The sequence below is a fragment of the Gavia stellata genome, chromosome 36 (genome assembly GCF_030936135.1).
Source record: "Gavia stellata isolate bGavSte3 chromosome 36, bGavSte3.hap2, whole genome shotgun sequence".
In the NCBI taxonomy this organism is placed as follows: domain Eukaryota; kingdom Metazoa; phylum Chordata; class Aves; order Gaviiformes; family Gaviidae; genus Gavia; species Gavia stellata.
Window position 1 is genome coordinate 751442 of NC_082629.1, and position 24973 is coordinate 776414.

Sequence of the window (24973 nt, forward strand, 5' to 3'; positions counted from 1 at the left end):
CCTTCTTCCTTTTGCCTTTGCATCTCTAACATTCACAGGCTCCAAATCATTATTTTTCCCAGTTATTCCCATATATGAAATGCTTCTTTAACGGAGAAAAAAAAAGCCTCAAGGACAAATTCTCAAGAGATGAGCAGGATAAAATACCAGCCCGTTTCCAGCTCTCTGAAAACAAACAGGGCTACCCCCATGTCGAATGATTTTCCTCCTTTTGTTCCCAGATCCAGCCACCATCCAGCTTTCCCACCTACGGCACGCGGGGCGGAGGGAGGAGGAGGAAGGCGATCCCTCATCCGGTAAATCCGGCTGTTTCCCAGCTGTTGCTGTGACTTTGCAGGCAGGAGCAATAACCAGGAGAAAGACTCTGCTCCGGGCAACCTGGCCACCAGGTGCCGGAGGTGGAGAAAAGGGTCAAGGTCCAAATCTCTGCAACATTAAGATACCATCCGGGGTTGCCCGCTGTTGTGGGCAGTGCCAAGGAGCCGGGAAGCCCGTTTTGGGTCGAGAGGTGGAAAAATATCATTAGGTTGAGAAATGCAAGCAGGCCAAATCTGAGCTGTTGAACAGGAACGTCTGTATTCGCATCTGAAGCGGTTACTCCTCCTTTCCCCGCTTGCTCATTTCCATCTCATCCGCCTTCGGATGTTTCCACCCCTCGGAGCAGGGCCACCCACAGCTGCTCCGGGTGGGGATGTCCCGGGGTGGGGATGTCCCAGGGTGGGCAGCAGCCGCTGCCGTGGGCTCCTGCTAATGCGGAGCAGCCATAAACTGCTTGGAAAAGGTCTCTGCCAGCTGTGGGGGGGCTGGCAGCCATCCCTCCCCTGCCCGTGGCTCCAGCTCTCCCCGCGGTCAGCCGGGACACGAAGCTGGGTTTAACTCAGCCTCAGACCGCTCGCAAGGCAAAACGAACAGCTCTGCCGCAAATTGGGCATTAAAACACCCGGCTGCGCCCTTCTCCAGGGCTATTGTGTCCCCACGTGCCTGGAGGACACAGCTCCCACCCGGTCCCGTGAGAGCAGGGATTCCCTAAGCGCGTGATGTGAATCTTGCCCTGCAACACGACCCAGAGCAGCCCGTGGGGAAACGCGGAGCAAGCGCTGGGCTAGCTGCTCCGGCTCATTCTGTCTGCTCAGTGAATCTTTAATTAGGCCATGCAAATTCCAGCAGCTTCTAATCATCTTAATCCCGAGGCCAGCTTGAGCTTGCTATTGCTTCCAATGTGTCGGTGACTGCCGGCTCCTCCGCTTGGCTGAGGATGCTCCAAACTCATCTTGTCCAAGAACGGACACGGTCCTGGACGGGGGTGATGCAGAGGCTCAGGGGATTGTGGAAACCACATCTCCTCTAGTTTAGCATCCCCAAAAAGCTGGCGGTCAGCTGGAGACAGTGCAGGACTCTTGTCCAGTGATTGCGTATGTCTCCTGGGCAGGGAAGGAGGACCTATAGGCTGATCACCCCCGGGCACCTCCGTGCACACTCACCTTCTCGTTACCTCCCGCAGATTTGGGGTTGCTCCGTGGATGGAGAGAATCCCATTTGCTGAGGGGGTGTTGGGGGGATGCTAATCCAGGTAGCACTGCCTTTCCACCTGGATATCAACATGTTTTTGCACTATAACACCAAATTGATCAAAAAGCTGATCGCTGCCCCAAACCAGACTCTTCAAGCATTGAGGCGCACGCTCCTGCCTGCTGCCAGACTTGTCTTCACGGTGCTGGCAGGGATTTAAGGTGCAATTGCTTCTTGGGCATGATTCTCCTGAGCTGGCCGAGATCTTTACCTCGGGACGAGGTGACTCATGCCCCGAAGTGCCCGTTTCTCGCAGCGCCGGCTGGCCCAGACACGCACGTCTGCACGGCGGCAGCCTACGAAGAGTGATGTCAACCCCTCCCGGGTGCCTATCGCAAACAGCATCGCCACTCTCATCCTGTTTCTGATGAAGGGACGCACATGCTGCTCTCTTCTTCACTGCCTTTTGGTTGGTATCAGCTGCAGCCCAACGCATTTCTGTGCGTCGACGCTGCTCCTGAGTCCTATCACGCATCAGAGCTGGCACCTGCACCCTTGAGCCAAGCTCCTCGGCAGACCCATCCTCCAAACCTGCCCCGTATCCCAGCAGCTCTCCGGGATCTCCTCGCGCCCGCCTGTGCCCAGCGCAGAGCTGGGACGCACCGACACAGACTTGGGTGCCTGGGGGGACCCAGCAGCCGATCTCCCACCGGCTCTCGAGACTCGTCTGGTGGATGGTTATTAATGCAGGAGAGTTGTTTCCTTCCCATCAGCAAAGGTGAAGGAGCACAACAGAATGGATTTCTCTAGAAATCAATGTACATTACCTCCATGAGGCCACTTTATTCCACTTTCCAAAGCAGCATTTACTCTTTCCTGGTATTTACCCACATCGATGTCCTGCTTTTTCTATGGGAACAGCCCAAGGTCTCCCAAACCCATCAGCCATCCTGGAGACAGATCTACGCACTTGTGATCTCCAGATACCTCCCGCAGCCTTTTAAAAAACACAGTGACTATCTCTGAGGTTAGTCTAAGTGATAGACCTGCTCCCCAAAACCTGCTCCCCTTATTATAGCTCCCCAAATCCTTCCGGATGACTTTCTGCTGTGGCCCGATCTTCCCTAAATGATCCGTTTGAACCTTGACCACCTACAAAAAAACAGATTTTCTTGTTTCTGATCAGGTCAGAGTGGTTTTCTACCTGTAAAAAATTATTCCACAAAATCTTTTTGTCTTTGGCACCAGCCATTCGGGCAGACTCAGCAGAGTTGGGATGACAGTACAGAAGCTGTCTCCAAATTTCTGCTGGGTAATTGGCGGAAAGTAGGTGTGATAGGAATCTGGGCAGAGAGAACAGAGATGGAGCTGATTTTACCTGTTTTGGCACAGAATAGCTGACTGGCATTTGCTGACGCCGCTTATTGCACTGTCAGGTATGTGCACGCAGCATCTGAATTCCTGCAATCGCTGCAGGAGGCGTCACGAAAGGGGTTTTTTTGCAGGTCTCAAAGCTTTTATGCTAAAAACCCCATGAAGAGCATGTCCCTCCCCCAGCCAAGGGCACCCAGGACAAGCAGGTCTTTGCAGCCATCCATCCCAAGGGCACCTGATGTTTTATTAATGTCACCGAGTCTTTGAGGACCGTGCTCAGCCCCGGGATGCGTCAGGCTGAGACCTGGCGTTGCTGAACCCAAACGAGCTGCAAGATTATTCGTGTTTTCACCAGTGACCGTGACTGATGCGCGTTCAGCACCTCAGGCGTGAGGTGTGCGCGGAATAACATCCCACGGCGCAGTCCGAGAAATGCCGTTTCTCCTCCGAGCCCTGCGGTGAGCTCCCCCATGAATTTTTCCGATTCTTCAGCCAAGAATGTGATAAGGCTTCACGGGTCAGTCACACTGCATAAACATTTTCTCCGCTCTTAGGTCCCATGACCTGCTCTTGAACCGGCAGAGCTGAATCCTCAACCACATCTCTCAGCCCTGATGAACGTCAACCTTTGCAGACATGCCGTGACTGTCCTCATCATTGCGTCCTCCAAAACACGAGGCTCCTCCATGTCCTCTCCATGTTCTCCGATGGTTTGTCACTTGTTCCCCTCCACTCAGCGCTCGTTGCACCACAACTGGATGCTGTGCCCAGTTTTGGACCACCAATATGATCTAGACATCAACAAACTGGAGCGAATTCAATGGAGGGCCACCAAGACGGTTGGAGACTGGAGCGTGGTTGGAAGCTGGAGCTTCTCCATGAGGAGAAGCTGAGGAAATGGGGCTTGTTCAACCTAAAGAAGAGAAAAGTCTTGGGGTCACATAACAGCAACCTTGAGCACCTACAAGGAAAAGAGGTTATTGAGAAGATGGAGCCAGGTTCTCCATAGTGGTTCACAGCAGGAGGCTGAAATTAGAGAGGTTCACATGGGATACACGGAGAAACTCCATCCTTGGTGGTTTTCAAGACCTCGCTGGATGAAGTGAAGGAGAGAAGGGGAGATGTTGTTTCGGGGATGTCTCAGGCTGAAAGGGAAGGAGGCTGCTGCCATCTAGAGCAGCGACTCCTCTGCGTGCGGTCACAGCAGCCAAGCTGCACTTCCCAGGCCTGGAAAGATCATCTGGGTAGAGACTAAACCTGGAAAATTAAGGAAAAAACTTTATGAGCTGGACTAGAACAAGTAATGGATTCCAAGGCTCTGGGCAGAGCATCCGTCCCTGCCGTCCTTGAGTGGTAGACGATGCGCCGCTTACATAAGTGCAATTAATAATTGATTCGGAATAGGTGGAAAAAGCCCATTCTTGTCTCCATCCCTGCTGCAAGTTTCTTCCCCCTGGGTTTAAGCGCAGCCAAACCCAGCCGGCAGCTCAGAAAGTGAAAAAAAGGTTAAAAGAAAAAAAGGGGGAAAAAGAAAAAGAGAACAGAAAAGCCCCAAAACTATTCAAGAGCTTTTATTAGGTGTCCCCAAACCACAATCCCACAACCGAGCAGGATGGTGCTGGTTGAAGAAGGAGAACTCCCTGAGAGAGGAAGCGAAAGCCGCCCAGAGAACGTCCCCAACCCCACGTGCTCCCCCATCCCCCAGCGTCCCCGTGTCCTCAGGCCTCCTGCGTCCCCGCACCTAACCCCATGGCCCCGTCCCCAAATGATCCCCGCGTCCCCCCCATGCCTCCATGTCCCGGTCTCCCCACCCTTGTGTCCCCAACCCCCGGTGTCCCCATGCCCTCCATGTCTTCCTCATGTCCCCCCTGTGTCGCCGTGCTCGCACCTCCTCACGCCTCCATGTCCCCCATGTCCACCTGTGTCTCCATGCCCCTATGTCCCCTGTGTCCCCACGCCCTCCATGTCTCTTTTGTGTCCCCCCATATCTCTGTACCCCAACCTCCCCATGCCTCTGTGTCCCCTGTGTCCCTCATGTCCCAGTGTCCCCATGTCCCCTCATGTCTCCACACCTTCAGGCACCGTGTCCCCACCCCCCCATGCCTCCATGTCCCGTGTCCTCCTGTGTCCCCTATGTCCCCACCCCCGTGTCCGCACACCCCCTCGTGTCCCCATTCCCCTATGTCCGCCTGTGTCCCCCACGCCCGCCGTGTCCGTACACCTCCCACGTCCTCCCGTGTCCCCCGTGTCCCCACCTCTGTGTCCCCATGCCCCCCACGTCCTCCATGTCCACCCTGTGGCCCCCTGTGTCCTCAGGTCCCCCATGTCCCCCCGTGTCCCCTCGCCCCCCATGTCCTCCATGTCCACCCCGTGTCCCCCCGTGTCCCCACGCCCTCCCGTGTCCCCACCCCATGTCCCCCCGTGTCCTCACATCCCCCGTGTCCCCCCGTGTCTCCACACCCTCCATGTCCACCCCGTGCCTCCCCGTGTCCTCACGTCCCCCGTGTCCCCCCGTGTCCCCCCGTGTCCTCACGTCCCCCGTGTCCCTCCGTGTCCCCACGCCCTCCACGTCCACCCCGTGCCCCCCCGTGTCCTCACGTCCCCCGTGTCCCCCCGTGTCCCCCCGTGTCCTCACGTCCCCCGTGTCCCTCCGTGTCCCCACACCCTCCACGTCCACCCCGTGCCTCCCCGTGTCCTCACGTCCCCCGTGTCCCCCCGTGTCCCCCCGTGTCCTCACGTCCCCCGTGTCCCCCCGTGTCCCCACACCCTCCACGTCCACCCCGTGTCCTCACGTCCCCCGTGTCCCCCCGTGTCCCCACACCCTCCACGCCCTCCCCGTGCCCCCCCGTGTCCTCACGCCCCACCCCGGGGCCTCGCCTCGGTCCCCCCGGCCGCCAGGGGGTGCGCTGGCGCGGGGCGGGGCGGCGGGCGGGGCCGGCTGTCGGCGGGCGGCGCGGCGGCGCAGCAGCGCTCCGATGGCGGTGAGCCGGGCGCTCGCCCTCCGCCTGGCCTACGCGGCGGCCGGCGCCCTCATGGGCCTCTCGGCCTTCTTCACCTGGAGCCTGGCGCCGGCTTTCCGGCAGCCCGCCACGGCGGCGGCGGGGGGGCTCTCGGGTACGAGGTGGCGCGGGGAGGGCTGCGGGGCGGGGGGGGGGGGGCTGCCGCCTGAGGTGACTCCCGCAGCGGGGCCCGCCGGTGGGTGCTGAGGGAGGGGGGGCGGGCGGGCGGGCGAGGAGCGCTTTCCCTTGGGGGTGGCGGGCTGTGGAGTGGGCGCCTTCGCCTCAGCGCTGCTGCGGGTGGGCCCTGGGGCGAGGACGGGGCGGGGGGCGGGCAGCGCTGTCCCGGCGGGGCAGGCCCCGCGCTGAGCACCGTGAGGGCGGGTGAGCCCCGGTGCCCCCCCGGGCCCTGCCCCTGCCTCGCCCGAAGTCACCGAGCGGCCTGAAAACGGAGCCGGGCAACAGTCGGTGCCGGGGCGGGATGGCGTTGACGCCAGGCCGCGGGGCCCTGGGTGCGTTGGTCTGAGGAAAATGGCAATTAATTTGTGTATTTTATAACCTGGCTAGCGAAGACAGAATCGTTCCAGTCTTCTCCCTGGTCCCAAGAAGGTTTTTGCAAGGAAATCTAGCAAACTTGCTGTTTGTGGTGGAATAGCGTTACTTAATGGTGTTGTATAACTCGCAGTGCTGCGGAGCGAAAGCTTCTGAAAGTTTGAGGCTGAAGTTGCGTGTGGCATCAGAGCTTCTGAAAGTTTGAGGCTGAAGTTGCGTGTGGCATCAGAGTAAGCCCCACACACTAGCCAGCGTTGTTACTGAGGAGGGGATTGTATTTCAAAGTTACAGTTGAAGGCTTTGCTGATTTTCCTAGCAAATTTTTGGTCTGGCAACCCCTATTTACGTGTGCTCTGTAATTTCAGGAAAGAAAAGAAAAACACCAGCCTCCTGACGTTTATACCTGCTGAAAGCATCTGTGCCAGATGCTCTGAAATAGGCGTTTGGGCTACTTGTTGTAGAGGCCAGAAGCTGTAAAATGCGTCTTAACATCCACTGAGATCAGTGAGATTCAGATGCCCGCATCAGTTATGGATCTTAGTTAATGATTGAGTTGGAGCAGAACATAGTCCTCTCCTGGTTTGTCAGCTCAGCAGCTCACGGGTTTCTCTGGCTGAGTAAGAGTAAACACTGGGAGGAAGAGTAGAAGGTGAAATTAAACTTTTGTAAAGAGTCTGGCTCATTTCTGGTCTGTGGGCAAAGCCAACGCTCCCCTGTACCTCTCAGTATTTGCTGTGCTGTCATAGCAGCTGTGAGGTACAGGGTTTTGGTTGTCTCTCTCTGCTTCCCCTCCCTCCAAAAAGCTTTAATTCCAGCTGGAATTAAGCAATTCCAACATGTGTATCTCGCTTTACTAGGTGGCATGAGGAAAGTTGGAGCATTGTACCTCAGAAATGCACAAGAAAATAACAAGTAATATTCTATGCTGCATGCACGTGCTGCCTTTGTGTTCACAGAGGAATTTTGGAAGTCCACATTCTAGAAGGAGTTTGGTGAGAAAGCAGAGAGAGGAACCATCCTGTACTTTCTGTGCTGAAGTTATTTAGATTATTGTTTGCTGGGAGAAGGAAGAGGTTTGTGTGCTGGTTAATTCCCAGGTAATTCAAGCTAGTTAAGATAACAAGGAGCAAGGTAAGTAAGAAACAAAATAAAAAAAAAATGGTCATTTGTTAGGTTGGGCTCTAGGAATTCGTGTGCTCTCAAACATGTGTGAAATGCCTATAGGTAGAATCACAGCGGGATCAGAAAGCCTGAGAAACAGATTAAGAAATGTATGTTTTGGTGTTAGAGCTGATTTCAGGGGTTCCTGTCATCTTAAATTCATGGCTGCTTTTTCCTGCCCTTCTGCTTCGCTTTTGTATCCCCTCACTGTCTCAATAGGTGAAATACACTCCAGACATTTGAGATGAGACACTTATTTTACGCTCCCACCCCTGAACTGAGAACATATAGTGTGCTGTCTCACAAGTATTGTTATCCCCGTGATGGAGGCGCCAGGAAGGAGTGGGAATATAACCACTCATGTATGGGGAGGACCTTTTAAATTCATTCTTCCGCCAGACAGATGTTAAAGTCAAGTTGTGCCCTCAGTTAATTGCTAGCCTTTACAAATCGGCGTTTCACGTCCTGCACATAGGAGCCTGCATGGGTAGAGCTAAGTGGGTGCATGTTTAGTCGTGCAGGAGTAGCCAAAAAAAAAAAGCGCAATGTTTTTTCCATGCATTGAAGCTAAGGCTACTTGCTGAAGTAAGATTGTTCGAAGTGAAAAATCATGGTGTGTAGGAGGTTTGCGTTATGCTTAGACACTGTGGATACTTCAGTTTCAGGTAGGCAGGGCGTTCACTGGGTTTGTTTCTGGCATACTTCATTAAATCATTTGTTTTTTATCATAATACACTAACTAGGGCTTACTTCTACGGGCAGAGAATGGCAGGAAAGGAAGTGGGTGACCTTCTGAAATTTTCCGCCGTGTAGACACTGCAAAGGCAGTGTTTTGTGCCCTTTAGTCTGCTAATAAACCTGTTGCAGCTTTCTGCGTGTTGTACAGGATAACATAATGCAGGAAGACGGCTTCTCCCCCAAAATGTGTGACAGCTCAAGTGCTGGGGCTCAGTGTGTGCGCTGCTGCAGCTGGTGTTCTCGTGAAATCAAAACCCGGTGCTGGTGGTGTGCTTGCCGTACTGGGTGGGTTAACTGTCTTTAGCACAAATGGGTTGGTTTGGGGTTTTTTTTTTTGGCCCATATGTGCCTTTTTCATTCAGAAGCTTCAAAAAGCAATCTGAGCACCTGAGTGTGAGTTGCAGGTTGGGCTGGTTGTGGCTGGGAGCTCTGACACTGTGTGTGTGGGGGGCAGAAAATTATTTAGGCTGGTGTATTTGGCAGCTTTGCAGCAGTTCCTTGTTATTAAGCCGAGGCTTTGCCTGCCAGCCTTCTCTGCGAGCCTGTGTTTGTACATGCTTATCTAGTTTTAACTATCTTTCTGGTTTTCCCATCACCTCCTGTGCGTTTGTCGTTGCTTTTCTCTTGCCTGTGTTGGGGAGGTGGATTGCAGCCTGCTGCAGCTTTTGTTGATGTGCCTTTGGTTTGTCAGGGACATGGGTTTTAGGATGTTTATCCATATACTTCCTCTCTGTAAGAAGTCCCACTGATTCCTGTCTCGTTAGGAATCTGTATCTTTCTCTTTGTAATCAGTTTATTTATCTTTTGCTTATCTCCTCAAGAACCTTTCCTGCTACATTTTGCATTGAAATCTGCCCTCCACTGCTGCTTGCGCTAGCTTTCACTTGCTCCGATACACTTCCTGTAATTTAAAGTAAAGACTTAGGTATTTACTTACTCCAAGTTCCAGTATTAAAGTTCTGTGGAGGGAAAATTGCCACATACTGATGAGTCTGTAACTAGAGCCCTCAGTTACCTCTAGTTATGAAACTAGAAGCATGTAATTTAAGGTGCCGAGCAAACGACCTTTCCAGTCTTTCCGGCTGGCTTTCATAATAATAACCCACCCCCCCAATGCCTAGTAAAATCAACTCACTAATCCTCAAAATCTTAAATATGCCTCTGGGCATGCATACTTGGGAATTTTGGGATCATCTTAAATCAGATACAGACCTCGTGTATCATATCCTTGTTTTAAGCAGAAACACCCTACCAAGTGCTTCTGATAACCTGAGGGACAGCAACTTAATTGACTAATCACAGGACCCAGAAAGTCATTCCTGAGTTAATACTGGCTGTCTCGGTGGTTTGCCACTTAATTTTGAGCTAGTCGTAGTGGCTTTTATAATTTACTGCTTGTTTGTATGTTTGACCTTCTCCCCTCACTGCCTTAAATTAATATTTTTTTTTTTAAGTAGGCCATGAATCTCTAAGCAACTCTTGGATGTTTTCATTCTGCCAGAGGCAGTTTAAAAGAGAAGAAAGCAATTAAATGTTTTCAGGATGTATCCAGCCCTTTCCTGAGTGGCTTTTAATGTTCTTGTGTATGTATCTTCTCTTTTTAAATTTAATAGAAAGAGAGGGGTTTTTTTTCTGCTCCAAAGAGATTTTATTGGCTGTTTCCAAGCTGCTCAGATATTTCTGGCAAAATATAAAGCTTGTGCTTTGCGAATATAATGTGGACCAGATATTAAAGCAGCTGCAAAGAAGATGAAACACAAAATGTACTTTTCTGACACTTTAAAAATATCCGATAAGTGAAAGTAGTAGAAGCTAGTTTATGCTGAACACAGTATCTGTTGCATACAAAAGTAGTGATTCTCTGAAGACTCTGATAACTAATTAACTTGAATATACTGGATACATTTATGCAAATTGGCTTGTTCCCTATCCAGGGCTGGAATAGCACGGCCAAAAAGCGTTGCATTTATGGAGTAAAGCATTCTTAAATGTTTAGGTTTGCATATAAAATGCTACGTATCATTCGATTAAGGTTTGGCTTGTGACTGCTTTAGTCCGTCATCTTAAGAAATGGAGAAAAGGGAGGGAAAGTGCACTAACAGAAAACACAGAAAAGACCGCACGTGGCTTGTGCTTAATCACAATTTAATTAAGTTACGAGGAGCGAATGAGTCCCTCCTAAGTGCTGCTGATGTGCTGGAAAATGTGATGTTGGTTTCATCTGAAATGTGCATGGTAGAGGCACAGAGCATCTGAAATCTGTAAATCTTGTTTCCTGCCTCTGAAAATGGCTGAGCAGACCGACTGGGTGCTGAACAGCCAGCTGAAATGCCAGGTTTTTCTTCTCGCACGTGTGCGGCCCAATCTGCTTTCCTCCGCACCGAAACGCCCTGGAATAGTAAAGCACTCGATTGCACGTGTCCAGAGGGACGTTTTGCCAAGTGAGAACCAGTTTTCACTAGAATACTCCAAAGACTCCTCTCCTTCGAGAGCTGTTTTCCTAAAATATTTCAGTGTTGATCCCCAGCTATTTTGGCAGAAGAGCTGTTCAAGAAAAGCCGTTTTTAACCTCTTCCAAAACCAGCTGAGGCTGAGCTCGCTTGGCTTTAGTTCCCGGAAGAAAACATTTTACCCTTTCTGGGAACCAACCAGACAAGGCAAAGTTTTTAAAACTTAGAAATGGCAAAACGAACTTAGGTTGGCAAAGCGCAGGATCCTTTTAGAGTAGGTATTTCTAATGCTCCAGCTAGAGTAATAGAGCCTATAAAAGAAGATTTTTTTTTTTAAGATGGAAAATGACTGAAGGCTTTGTAAGCACTCTGAAAAAAAGTCTTCTAATTGGTCACCGTAGACCTCATATTTTCCAGGACTGTGCAAGCAGTTTTTAATACTGTTTTTTCATTTTTATTGTTGTTTTGTTTGTCATCATCTTTGCCGTCATCAAGACGCGTTTTGAGCTTCAGAAGGCTGGAATAAGAATGCTCATTGCAGAACAGCTTCCGTGTGTGTGTGTTTGCTTGGGTTTTTGGCCTCCCTTGCATATTTGCTGTTTTTTCCTAGAATCTGTAACGCCCATTCGTGTCGTACACAGTGTCCTACCGCGGCGTGCAAACGTGGCCTGACACGTTTGGCCTCTGGCTGCTCTGACCTCAGGGGAGGCAGCTGGGCTGTTATTCCCCCTCAACAATGCAGCTTGTTTTGCTGGGACCGAAGAATCAGTCAGTGATGAGCAGGGGTCTGAGAAAACCTTTTGTTTGTCACAGTTTTTGTTTTTATGTTTGGAGAAAGGGAAGGTTTTGTTTCGCTTGAGCTAAAGTATGGCAAACTTTCGAAAGGGCTTATCAAAATATTTAGATATTAGTGTTTTTCTGTACCAGCTTACAGGCTGAGGGTGAGCCTGCTTTTGAACTTGCCTTTTAGAATCTATTTAAACTTGTTCCAAGTATGCTGTAAGTTTTTGTATTTTAAATATGAGCTTGTCTTGTCAAAATACCTGTTAACTTCTGTTTAAAAAAACCTGCCTGTCACTGTTGTTTCAGATGCACTCATGGTTGTTTGATGGGCCAGTTTCCTTTTCCTGGAGCTTTGTGTACTTGGGATAATTAGTTTTTGCTTTAGAGGTAACTTTCTCATTGCTCTATGTCGGAAATCCCTTGATTGTGTCTTACTGAGCAGCTCTTACTTTAGGGTCATTCCAACCATGATGTGTGGGGTAAATCCACCAAGACAAATGTTGCTCTGAAATGGATGCAAGACATTTTTGATGCTATTTTAAGCGGGCGATGTAACTGGAGCTGACAAGCACCATTGCTGCTCCAGGCCTGCGTCTGCAGGTTCAGGTTTTGCTTCTGTGCAAAGTGGGATTCCCCTGGAGAATACGACTGCGGTTGTGGAGGAGGAGGGGATTTGGGGGAATCGCTTGAGGTGAAAAAGAAAAACTGGAGGTCCTGCAGTTAATCATTCCAGACTTCAAATGAGACAGAACCTTTATTTCCTATTCCAGTAAAACCTGTTTCCGCTGTACAGCTGAATGAGCTAGCTGTTCTTCTGTTCCCTACATATAGCTAATGTGTTTGTACTAAACCTGCAAACCTTTTGCTCTCAAGGTCTACAAAGTGAGAGATTTCACATTAATTAAAAGTACTAGTATGTTTTTAGTTTCTCTGTGTGATAACAAAAGTCTTGTCTGTAAAGCAATACAACTAACTTATTCTTCTCACCACTTAGCTTCTGGGTATTGCTGAACAGGAGGTGATTTTTCTTTTGCTGAACCCAATTTCACTTGAATTTAAATATGAATCAAAGGCTCCATTCCAGCATTCACGGACACTTTTCCTCTGGAGTAAGTTAGAAATAGTGTGGGTTTTTTCCTGTTGAATGCTGTATGTAGATAAGCAGTTAGCTTAGTTTTTAGCAAAGGTACATGTTTTCATGTATTTAAGCATTTGGTTAGTGATAACTCTCTTTAGCAATATACTCTGCTTAAATGAGATTCCCTGTAATAATTGTTCGTTTTCCTCGTGTGTTCAGAAGGAGTTTGATTTGCCATGCCCTGCTGTTACGTAGCTTCGTCCTGCTTGGGATGCCCCTTCTACTCACATGCGTTTGTCAACACCTGGATGGTGGGATTGCTTTCTTTTGTGGCTGTTCCCTAGTTTTGAGCAGCACTGGTGGGGTTCGCTGCCCATCCGAGTATGATCTCACAAGCTCAGGATGAGCAAATTAAGCAATTGAAAAAGCAAGTCCTGTTCTCATTTCTCCTACCTGTCCCTGAATGTGTACTGCCAATGTTTTTTATGCCAGCGTTGACCTTTTTCAGACAGTGTTGTGAGATGATTTAACTTGTTGGAATGCTTTTCTGCCATTTTAGGAAAAAAAAAAAAGGAAAAAGGAAAATGAACTTCTCTGCGAGCTACATAGCCTCACCAAAGGATCTGAGTGCTGTAGGGGTGTAAGGGAAAGAGACAAACGTACGGCTGGAGCTGGAGGAGACTCCTTTCCCCTCTGTTTCGTGTGGTAACAAACATGATGTTGGCTGAGCTGCCTGTAAAAGGATACCCTGTCTTTAATAACCGTGTGACCAAACTCAGTCCTTCAGCACGTGGTGAAGTTGTCAGGAGGCTTTTTTTTTTTGCTTAGTCACATATAAGGCAGTTACTGTAGATGTTAAGAATTAACCGAACGCAACAGTTTGCCAAATAGCTTCCTTTCACGTGCTGTGTCAGGCTTTAGGGCCAGGGGAAGGTGCAGGGTCAGGCCCGGCAGTGGGGAGAAGATCAAGTGACAGCTCACGCGCTGCCTCTGCTCTCGGCACAGAGACCTTTCAGAGCATCGGCAGCAGTTTTGGCGTGGAAACACCAGCAGCTTGACTCAGCAGTTCAAATAAATTGTGCCAAGTCATTGGAAAGCGCCTGGGGGGGAAGCAGCTTGTTTTGCTGACTGAAAAATCCAAGTTCCCCATTTTTTTAATTTTTTTTTTTTAAATGTGGGTTGACCTTGCTAGGGCACAAGCTTAAAGGTAATACGAAGTCGAGGAAGTGGTGATTTAGCAAGCTGAGGGATAGGCTTTTCCACCAAATCCTGTGGCAGGCTTTTTGAATAGCATTGCCAATGCAATTATGATCTTCTGCATCTGCAGAGCTCCAAAATATCTTCCGCCAGCTTTGTCATCTCTAGCACGCTTGCGTAGTGGTAGCCTGTGTGGAATCAGTCATGGAAAAGGAGTATCTGTAGCTGACTTGACAAGAGCGTCAGAATTAAAATCCTGACTGCCTGGAGACAGAAAACATGCTTAGATGCTGCTTAGGTACAGCAGGTCTGAGCAGGAGAAGTAATGGACTGATTCTGTCTTCCCTGTTTGCTGTGATAGGAAGTCTGTGAGCTTCATCTGTCCTGGAAATCAGCACTTACCTTTGGGCTTTTAGTTCACCCTGGGTGCTTTTGCTTTCGCTTTTATGGGTTTTTTCTTTTGAAGGTTGTCCTTTTTCCACCCACCTCTTTTGTGGGCCACTGCAGAGGGTATTTTAGCTTGCTTTGCCCCATCCCAAGACACTGAAGAGGCAAAAAGCATTTCCAGGGTTCTCCTGTCTAGCCTGGAACTGACATTGTGTATATTTAGCTTCATTTGATGCGCACCGGCAGTGCATCCATTGTCCGTGTGGCCGGCGAGGTCAGAAAACCTGCTAGAAATGAGCTGAAAGCTGCGTGGGAGCTGCAAAGCAAGTCCAGGGGTTTGTAGGGCGACTCTGGGCTCTGCTCATCTGTCGGTTTTGACGCAGTTGTTTTCCTCTGTGCTATAATATGTTCTTTTAAGCCTTGGGAAGCTTTGTGTATAATGACCGTATCCAGTAACAAATGAGCTCTGGCAAGACTTCTGGCTGTCCTTAGTATTAAAATGTTTATCTTGTAGTGGGCAAGGCTGGTTTTCGCTTCCTTTGATGTTGAGAAGTAGCCGCAGAGGGAGGTCTGTGTTATTGCAGGGTACCATTTAAAGCAGCCTGGTATTTTAGCAGTGGTGTCATTTTTTTTTAATTACTTTTTTTTTTCCCCCCTGCTGCCCTTAAAATAAAATTTGGAAAGGAGGTGGCAGTGAAGGAGAAATACAAGCCAGTTAGTTGCACCACCGGAGGTTCAAATTTCAGAAGTGCCGCAGAGGTCTTTGCCAAAATGAGTCAAATGTTTTAAGTCTGTAAAGTGGCACTAACTATAGGTTGAGTTAGCGGCTTAAGGAGATTTAGTCAGACTCTTCAGCGCTGCCGCTTAAACAGGGGAACAGCTTGCTATAATTGGAGTTGGTGATGTTGCTTGTAGTTGGGGTTGTGTAATGGGGAATGACAGGCAGCCTTGTTCTGGCGGGTTATAAAAACTTGGACAGGCTTTAAGCACGTGAACGGACAGTTCTTATATAGAGTGTCTCTTCTAATTTTTTTCTGAAGCGTGGTGAAAAGGTAGCAGGTTTTAGAACAAGATTAGGGGAGGATGCATTGATTTTCCCTATATCAGAAACTGCTTACAGCTGTTACTTGGATGCTTTCATCCCTTTTTTTTCCTCCTGTTCCCTCCCCTTTGACAAGGGCATTGGAACTTGGTTATGGACGAGTCACCTAAGCTTAGGGAAATGCCTTTCGGTGCCTACTAAAGCCTTAGGGAATTTGGCTGTTCTTAAAAAGTATGTATATAAACTGTATGTGCTCAGATATTTGTCTGGTTATGTAATCCAGACGTTTTGGGCCAGACCCAAAAGTACAGAGTTAGATTTAGGCTACCTTAATTTAAACACTTAGTGAGCGTGCTTTGCCATAAGCGGGAATTGCATGACGGAATCATCTGGGAGCTGAACCGCTACACCCCTTTACTTGAAACGCTTGAAGTGTTTGGAGGGGGTTTGTATAAATGGACTCTTTATGAAGTTAACTAGAGAGACGTTGGAGCTAAAAGACACGATGTGAAACGCTAAGTACTGAACAGGCCCTGTATATCTTGATTAAGGTGTCTAAAATCAGTGGTTATATAGTGGTGCTCTTCATCATCGCCTCCATCTGTAAAAGGGGCTGCCTGGCCTCTGTGAAGAGGTGCGCGAATTCTTGCCAAGTGCTTGGTTTGCCACGTGTAATGTCCTGAAAGCTGTATGGCAAATTAAATAAAACTGCGCTGAGTATGCATTAAATGGGTCTATCCAAACCAGGAAAACGAACACATTATTGGGGAGAATCCATTCAATGAATGAAGTCCTCTCTGTGCCAGCCCATAATCAAGATCTGTATCGTAAAGCCCGTGCAAAAGGAGGGGGCCGGGGGTGGTTGTGGAGGGCGATGCTTGCACAGGCAGCCATTTATTCTGCCATTTCCCCTCTCTTTGCCAGGGACGTGGCCATGAAGCATTAGTGTTCCTTGGCGTTTCGTGGGGGGTTTTTGCTGAGATGTATATTTATTAGACACCTTTCTGCGTTGTGGTGTGATGCATGGTACTGATTCCCCTTGCTGTCTAATTGAGCAGGTGTTCTGGCGCTCTGGGCCCTAATCACGCATGTGATGTATGTGCAGGATTACTGGAGGACCTGGTTAAAAGGGCTGAGGTTCTTCCTCTTCGTCGGGATCCTCTTCTCAGCTCTCTCAGTGGTGGGATTCTGCACATTCCTTGTTCTGGCCATCACCAAGCACCAGTGTAAGTACTTTGTTGCAGTAGGCAACTGGGAGAAGTGACTAGCAATGCTGGGATTACTGGGATTGGATTTGAAGGAACAGAAGAGCCTGCAAAGCAGAGCTGGGGTGTGAATCTGGGGGTGCTCCTGCCACCTCTTCTGAGAGGGGTTGAGAGACTTTTGGGAGGGGCTGCAAGAATGCCATTGCCTTTCAATTTTCTGCTGCCATATCTTGCTGACACAAGAGTAATTCTGCTGCCCGATGAGTGCCACTCCCTTCAGGCATCTTCTAATATTTGATAGCTGCCTTGATAGGCTTGGTCTATAGGACTGCTGGCAGGCAGTCCACATTTTCTAGCATTGTTTCCTATGGGAACTGGAATTTACTTATTTCTCTGACAAATAAAGGGAGTGCTCTTAAACCTTGTCTCTTCAGGACTCATAAAGCAGGTGGGTGAGGATATTGAAATCCAAACACGAGTCAGCAGGGTTCTACACTTAGTCAGCATATTAAGCTGTGTTGCTATAAAATATTTAATATTGTCTGAGGAGGGTTCACATAATTGCTCCCAGTATTTGCTTGGCAATAGACCAAAGAGACAAAGTTTGGGGTTTGTTTTTTTAAAAGTTGTCTGTGTTTGTTGCTTGCTGCATTTGGGCTGATAGCCACCAAGAGTCCTGTTGTTGCTGTACTCGTGGTGGTCGGCAAGCTGTGTTGGGGTCATAACCCACCAAAAGCCCTTGGCTTAGCCTAAATACACTCCCTGTGGAGATTCGAGTGCTTCAGCCTAGCGGAAGGGTATGAAAATACTCGTACGCAATTGTTGGAAATAGAAATGTAAAAAGAAAACGAAGTATTTCTCGTCACCTCCTTTCTTGGAGATGCGAGGAAAAACTGGTTTTGGGAAAATTTGGGTTTTTTTAGGGAAACGGAGGTATTTTAGGGAAAGCCCTAATTTTGGGGGAAGATAGAACATCTGCAAAGGTTATTTATGTATGGAAAGTTTAGGACTGGTACATAAAATGAGTGGGATTTACTGAGTAAGTATTGTTTTGTGTATTCTTCAAAAAAATTATTACTTAATAATGACCAAGCAGCTTGTACTTAGAGGTGGAATTGTTTTATGCATTAGGTTATATAAGTGTATTTCAAAATTGTTGACATCTCTAGAACAAAAAAACCTTAACATTGAAAATAAATATGAAGACCGCTGACACACACTCAAAAAGCCGAGCCGTACCCACTTGACTTCAAAGTAATCCCTAAGTAGAGGCAGTTTTATAATAGATAAAGAAGAAATGTGTTCATTTGCAAAGATTCTCTAAAGAGGCTGTTCATGTCATTCACTAATGTGTGATTATCACAGCACTGTATTGAAGACCTGCAGTACAGGTTGACGTGCACCAGTATTACATATTAAATGTCGGTCACAACGATTTGTAAAAGCATTTTTAGAAGGAGGATATATTTTATTCCCTGTTTTCCCCCGAGATGTGCAGATTTCCTCTCTCCCTGCCATGGTGGGGGAGAAGGGAGCAGTAGTAAGGCTGGGTGAGAGAAATTAAGAACTGCAGGTTGAGGTTATTTTCTTGAGCCACATGTTTCTGCTGTCCAGGAATTCACACAAACTCCATCCTTTGGGCCCTACGCAAGGAGAGTTTGAGGTGGCCAAGTGGGTGACCTTACAGCTCTTAGGCTCTGCCTCTCAAGAGATAATAATGACCTTCTTCAGACTGTGACCAGAATACTCTCTTGTGGCAGAGATGAGGAAATTTTACAGTCTGAGTCAAGAGAGCTGGGAATAAGGCACTGATGAAGCCTTGCTCGCAGAACAGGATCTTTAGATGCAGGCTGAAAAGCTCCCAGGAACTGGGCGGGCCGAGTTGGATTCTTCCTCACGGGAGTGCGTGAGGGATAAACGGGATTTTTAAATGTATCTGTATCCTTTTCTCTCCCAGCCCTGACTGATCCCAGAAGCTACTACCTGTCGTGCGTCTGGAGCTTCATGTCCTTGAAATGGGCCTTCCTGCTCAGTTTGTACGCTTACCGGTACAGGAATGAGTTTGCAGACATCAGTATCCTCAGTGACTTCTAACACTTGGACTGCAATCCTGGCTGAAGGTGCTGGACGTTTGAATTGCCCCCCAAAGGCATGGTACATGCAAGAGATGTACAAGAGGCGGAGAAGGAACCCACCCAGTGCTGCTTGGTTTGTCTGTCTGCAGTAGGGGTTTTTCCTAATTGCTTTTACTGAACCATTTAATGGCTAATGATGTCAATCTAGTCTTTCTGTAACTTCCCTGGGAGTCCCTGTGTCTGGTAGTGAAGTGAAAGACTCCACGTGCTTACACACAGCAGGCCTAGATCCACTCTTTGCCTTGCCCTGAAGTCCAGGGGAGCTTTTAAGTGGGGAGGAAGTCCTGGGCCCTCCAGGAGCTGTAGGTTCATACCTCATGGATGCAGCACCCTGACATTGTGTCCTTGTCAGTGCATCACCAGCTTCATGTGGGTGTCCCAGATGTGTGTGGCAAAGAACCTTGCTGTGTGAAAGTCAGCTCCTTTTGCACTGCTCTGCTCCTCAAAGCGAAAGGGAGAGATGAGCCTTTCTTTGTGGCAGAAGTCCCTACGTACCTTCCAGCCAGTACCCCGCATCTTCCAGTATTTTCTTTTTACGCATTGTACGCAAAGTCAGGTCTCTGCTGTGGCCTGGATGAGCCCCAAGAGACGGGCCAGCAGCAGAGAAGCACTAGTCATCTCAAGGCTCTGTCAGAGGTGGAGAATGCTGATTCTGGCTGCTATCAGTATCATTTTAAAAAGGAGCTTAATACCATATTTAACGCTCAAATTTGTAGCATGTAGAATCAGGTGTTTGGGTGGAAGATGTGCTGGGCAAAGGCTTACCTACCTGAACCTCTGGAGAAACGTGAATGTGATTCTTCTAAAAAAAAAAAAAAAATCCTTTTGTAGGCAGCACTGTGTTTCCTTTTCTTTGCTCAGCTTCCCTGTAACAGGCAGCAGGATGAGAGAGGGGAGGAGAGATGGTACTCGGAAATAAGAAAGGTATCCGGAGTCAGCTTCCAGCAAGCCTCTGTAACGAGTGCCGTCGGCATAATGCAACCATAGGTAAATTGCTGGGCTCTCGTGCAGTGAGTTAAGAGGTGACAGGTCGACACTCATGGGCTGGTGTGCTCGAAATGGCTGGGCTTGACCAGCCCATCTTCTGCCTGATGGCAGCGAAGCCTTCCCTCTGTGTTTCGTCTGTGCATGGCACTGCTCTGACAAACCTAAAACTTGTGTGGATTTAGTGACCTCTTTAATGCCTGTGTTTTGCTCCCTGCCAGCACCTATCGTGAGCAGCTTGAAACCTTCAAGCGTTCGCATCTTCCTTTGTTAACTGTGTGTACTTCAGAACAGCTAAAGGTTTTGGGCTGCTGCTCTGGCAGAATCCAGACCCGTGTTTTGCCACATCGGGCAGATGGTGCTGGCTGCTACAAACTGGAAATGGCAACTTCCGTGAATAATTCTCTGGGTGGGTGAGAAGAGAGGCAGGAGAAGCCCCCTTGCCTTGCAGACCAATGGAAGATGAACGAGGCAGGTGTCTCCCAGACACGGTTGTCCTGCCGCTTCCCTGGGTGCTGCTGAAGCCTTCCCTGAAGTGCCTTTTTGGCAACCTGTGGCGGAGGGCGGCTGACGGGACCTGCTCCGGGTTTTGTGACCAAGTGAGGTGCAAGTGGAAGGTCCTATGTGCTCAGTTGTCAGCCCAGCTTTCTCTCGTGCCGCACACAACTCCCAGTCCGGTTTTGTGCAGCTGTCTGCTGGGGATATCTCGGACTGTTCTTTCTGTTACCTTATCTTAGCGGTGTGCTCTGACTTAACCGTGTTTGAATCCCTCTCCCCACTTGGAGGCTCCATCCACACCTTTGCTGGTCTGTGTTTTGCTTTGGAAGATGAGTGGTTCAAGCACACAGTAATTCATTTGAGCTGTTGAGGGGATTTTGGAAGTGTTTGACAACACCCATTGATAGCATTCCCCGGTTTCTCGGGTAGGAAGATCCTCAGGTGACTTAACTCGATCGAGGAACATCTTTGGGTCAGCTTGTAAGCCAAAGTTACAGCTAGCTTTTGCCAGGGGACCTGCTGGAGTCACTAAACCCAGACAAAGGCTGCGAATGTGAAATGCGCTTACTTATGAGATTGATACTCAGGCTTTTAAATACTAAACTCTCCCTTACTGCTGCCGTCAGGCTGTCAGGATGCCTGGCAGGGGATGGAATAGCTCATCTCGCTTCTCTGCCCAAAGCCATGGCACACACTGTGGAGTCTGCAAGTGGTTTTAGCATTGGTCGTTTCAATAAGCCATCTCTCGTCTTACGTTTCCCCAACACAGCACTGCCCACACGTTTGCTGTGCCGGTGCAAGCCCCAGCTCTGATAACTGGGTTGTGGTGTCCTTGGGACGCAGAAATCCCGACGCTGGTCAGGCTGATGGAGCTCTGCTACTGCCTTACAGCGAAACATTGTCCCTGCCTGTCACTAAATTACCGAGCCTTCCTGTCTGCACACCACTGGCATCTCATGCCAGCACATCAGGGGCTCCTTTCTTGGGCACATGTCCAAAAGTCCTATCAGCTTATCCCAGAGATTTTTAAAGTTTATTTTTGTGACTGTAAAATTTGCCTACGAACAGCTCACTGAATCTAACCCCCGTTTTCTCCCTGACGTGTTTTAGCTCTGGAATTTATACTTGCATCTCAGCTTTTTAAAAGATTGTGTATGTAAATATATAATATATTTTTACATTGTTTATGCTTCGTTTGCACGCTTGGTGTAAAATTTTGGTCCTGCGGTGGGATGATGTAATTCACAGCGGGGTTCATTTGTGTGTATCCCAGTGTCTCCCTGTACTAAATCACACTATAACTTGTATGTGACACCACAGTAAGAGCAGAAATACAGTCATCTTTCTCACCAAACCAGTGTCTGGAGTGATTTTCCCTATCAAGTTGTTAAATTCTGTCTCTCTCCCTCCCTTGATGACAACCTGCAGGAGCATCGCTCTTTGTGGGGAAGGACAAGGGCAAATTGTGCAAAACATTTTGCTTTTTGGGGTGATGTGGAGCCCCAGCATTTAACTCTGTTGTGCTCTGTCCCTTGCATCTTTATCAGCACCCTCAACATCTAGATCCACAGACAGTGATGCTTAATATGTGGTTTTTTTCCCCCCACAAATCCCTTTGCATTTTGGGATTTCAGCACAAAGGAATTTTTGAGCAAGTGATGTTGTTTCCAGCTGCTTTTTATTCAAACTACAGCGTGCACGTAGCCTGTGCCCGCAGCAAACGGGTGAGGGCAGGAGATGCTTGCAGCTGGATAACGTGCTGTGATGGGAGCACTCCTGATTTCCGAGCCGTTGCCATCCCCACCTCGGACGTGCCACCACTACTGGCTGCTGAAGCCAAAACTTGGACACCCTTTTAGCAAACCTGGCTGCAACTTCAAACTAGTTGGTGGGGAGGGAATATTTCATCTTCCTGCAAAAAACCATATGCTGACTGCCTGGGGACAGGGTGCTGACTTTTTTTTTTTCCTCTTTGGAACTTCCAGATTTTATTTTTGCTGTTGGAATGAGACAGTCCCGTTCTCTTTTAGCCTTCTCACAGTCCCTCTTACCCTCTCGGCAGCTTGGCCAGAACTTGCTGTCAGCATGGGCTAATTAGCCTGGTGCTGATCCCAGCTATCTGAGGCAGCTCTTTGTTTTATTTTCCCCCGTTGGCCTCTGATTTCTCTTGCCTTGCCTGCAGCCTGAAGAGAGAGTGCAGGCACTCGCTTATCTAATCTCATAGGTGGATCGGATACGCTTCATCCGGGCTGCGTCCATCTGAGTGCAGAGGAGTTTGGATTAAGCCATCAGTTTCCTAAAGGATGGAGAAAAAAGGACTCTGTATCCTACGAAGACCCTCTTTGTGGGATTTCAGGGGTCGTTGGCTGCTGTGAGAGCTTGGTGCCCATCTAGGAGTGGGCAGAGATTGATGACTAAGGTAATTCCTCTGCAAATGAGTCCTGGTAATAGGTGCACGTATGTTCCTGGGCTGGATGGAGGATAAACAGCCAGCTGCTTCTGCCAAGCAGCAGATTTGATGCCGTGGATGGGGTGAGGCTTAATGCTTTGGTGGTATGCAACCAGGCTCAAACCGGTGGGGACGATGCACGTCTCGCTGCACCGTGAACATCTGCACCTCCTGCGCAGCCCTCGGCGGAGAAATCCACCCTTGCCCCGGGGAGCAGCGGGCTGGGAGGAGGCCCTGCGTGAAGACACCCATCCTGCGTGGAGACACCCGTCCTGCAGCCCTGGTGCTGTCGCCACCCGCTCCCAACGGCTGTGCAGCCTCGCCTGGATTCACATGGGAGCTGTAAATCCCTGCACCTGCAGGTGCGATTCCCAAATCCATTCTAGCTCTGGGTGTGCAGAAACTTCCCTCCGTGCTTGTGCTTCTGGTGTTAGGCCTGTCTAAAAATTGCCGGGGTTGGATAAGCAATTAGCTCTTGCCTGAACGCCAGCTGCGGTCTCGGAGCAAGCTGCCTGTCTCCCCTGTGTGGTCTCAGCTGGTAAGCGTGCTCCGAGCAGGCTGGTCCAGCGCCTGCGCAGACAAGGGGAAAACAGGAATCCTGCACCTCTTCTTCCTCTTAGGATTTTGGGAAAGAGAAGGCAGTTTTCGGAAGCTGACCAGGAAGAGGAAATGCAAGGCAATGTCTTAAATTCAGTGCTGAAGGTTGGCTGGAAGTTTGGTGGGAACCCCTGCTCTGCTCTTCCAGCCAAGCCCCTGACACGGAGGTGGCTCTGTGCCCCCGTCATGTGCTGATGTTGGTGCAGATCCCTCCTCTCCCAACCTGGCTGCAGGCTGGGCTTTCACGCTGAGCGAGCCCTTGAGCGGCTCTTCCCCTCCCAATTCTGCCTGGTGGCATGAGTCCTGTCACTGATGCTGGGACCAGGACCCCGTGCCCCCACCCGTGACCGAGTCCCCTGGGTCAGCAAGGTTTGGGGTAGGGGGAGGCCCCTGCATCTTGATTCCTGATCATCTGTTTTCTGTAGCCCTGCCAGCGAGTGCAGCGGCTGGTGGGAGGCTGCAGTAATTAGAACATTTGGAAAAAATTTGGGAAGCGCTGGGACGGCGTCTCCCCTTTGATGCTTTTCCTGCAGGAGGGAAGAATCCAAGGCTCCGCAGCCCTGCGGTTGGGAGCGCCAGCCGGCGTTGCTGCGTGGCGAGCTCTGATCTGACTCCCATTACAAATGAAACGAATTTGCCGGGCTCAGCCGCATCCTCGGCGGCGTGACTGGCCGCTGTCTCTGAAGGGACCTGGAGCGGCTTCACTGGGGGCTTCTGGGGTGAGTGCTGAGAGGTCTCCGGGGAAGGGAGGGGGGCAGGTGGGGTCCCCCCACCCCGGCGCCAGCAGCTTTTGGTGGCAGCATGGGAGGGCGGGATGCGGGAGATGGGGCTAAGCGCCCAGCCTGCCTGGGAGCACCCATGGGTGCAGGGTGGGCAGTGGCCGGTGGAGGGCAGCAGTGGCCTGGCCATGGCTGGGGGGGAGCTGGGGCCCCCCCAGGAGCAAGATCTTCATCCTACACGGGGATGTGTGTCTAGCTGAGGGTCTCCTTGGAGCTCCGGGGGGCGGGATGAGGCTGGACCCCTTTGGGCACTGCCAGCTCCCACCGTGGTGACCCCACCGTCCCGGCCCAAACCCCCGTTTCCTTGCAGACTGAGCTCCGCAGAAGTCCTCGTTTCACACCTACGCCCCGTCCCAGGGTGGCGAGAGGGTCTGGCAGGGTGCTGAGCTGTGGCTGGCAGCCAGAGCGGGACGTTTTGGGGCTCTCCTTCCCTCACCGGGGTCTCGCAGACAGCTCTGGGAGCCGCTCCTGCACTGGGAGGTTGCTCCTGGCACCATTCCCGGCTTGTTCATGCTGAAATCCCAGCTGGTTTTATTCTGCCGAGGAGCCACCGAGTCTCTGCTGTCGACAGAGAGGTGACGAGGGCTGACAGCGCCGTGGCACACGCAACCGGGGACGCCACGTGAGCCCATCCCAGGGTGAGCGCTGGGGGGGATTTCTCCTACCAGCCCTGTCCGCTGCCTCAGGTCCAGGGGCTGAGCTTGGAGCCGCAGCAGGTCCAGCACTGTGTCACCGTGCTCCAGGGTGTCCCCTGGGCTGGGGACTACGTGGAGGCCACCAAGGAGCTCAACACGGTCCTGCAGTGCCTCTTGCTGACTCTCCCATTGTGGGATGCTCGGGGATGTAGGTACCCACTGGGCATCACCGGTGCTGCTCCTGGACAGCGTAGCGGCGCTGGGTGTCAGGCAATGCTCTCCGGTCCCACTGCCTCTGTCGGTGGGTTTACGGCCACAAAACTGCCTCTCAGGGTGGCTGCAAGGGCCAAAGCAGAGCAGGTATAACGGGGAGGGATCTCCCTTCTCTGCAAGGTTTGCAGTGGGGAATCCAAGTCCCCTGAGT

At 50.1% G+C, this 24973-nt stretch overlaps 1 protein-coding gene across 1 annotated transcript; it reads left to right on the forward strand.

The window, feature by feature from the left end:
• The first annotated feature begins 5858 nt into the window (after nt 1-5858).
• On the forward strand, nt 5859-21418 carry SLC48A1 (solute carrier family 48 member 1). The gene is made up of 3 exons (XM_059832911.1): nt 5859-5997; nt 16326-16493; nt 18430-21418. The coding sequence occupies exons 1-3, from the start codon at nt 5859-5861 to the stop codon at nt 18564-18566; spliced, it is 444 nt and encodes a 147-aa protein (XP_059688894.1). The 3' UTR covers nt 18567-21418.
• Nucleotides 21419-24973: the final 3555 nt, after the last annotated feature.

Coding starts and splice junctions, on each gene's coding strand:
- SLC48A1 (XM_059832911.1), top strand. CDS start 5,859: ATGGCGGTGAGCCGGGCGCTCGCCCTCCGCCTGGCCTACGCGGCGGCC. Junction 5,998..16,325: donor GGCGGCGGGGGGGCTCTCGG/GTACGAGGTGGC, acceptor CTAATTGAGCAG/GTGTTCTGGCGCTCTGGGCC. Junction 16,494..18,429: donor GGCCATCACCAAGCACCAGT/GTAAGTACTTTG, acceptor TTTCTCTCCCAG/CCCTGACTGATCCCAGAAGC.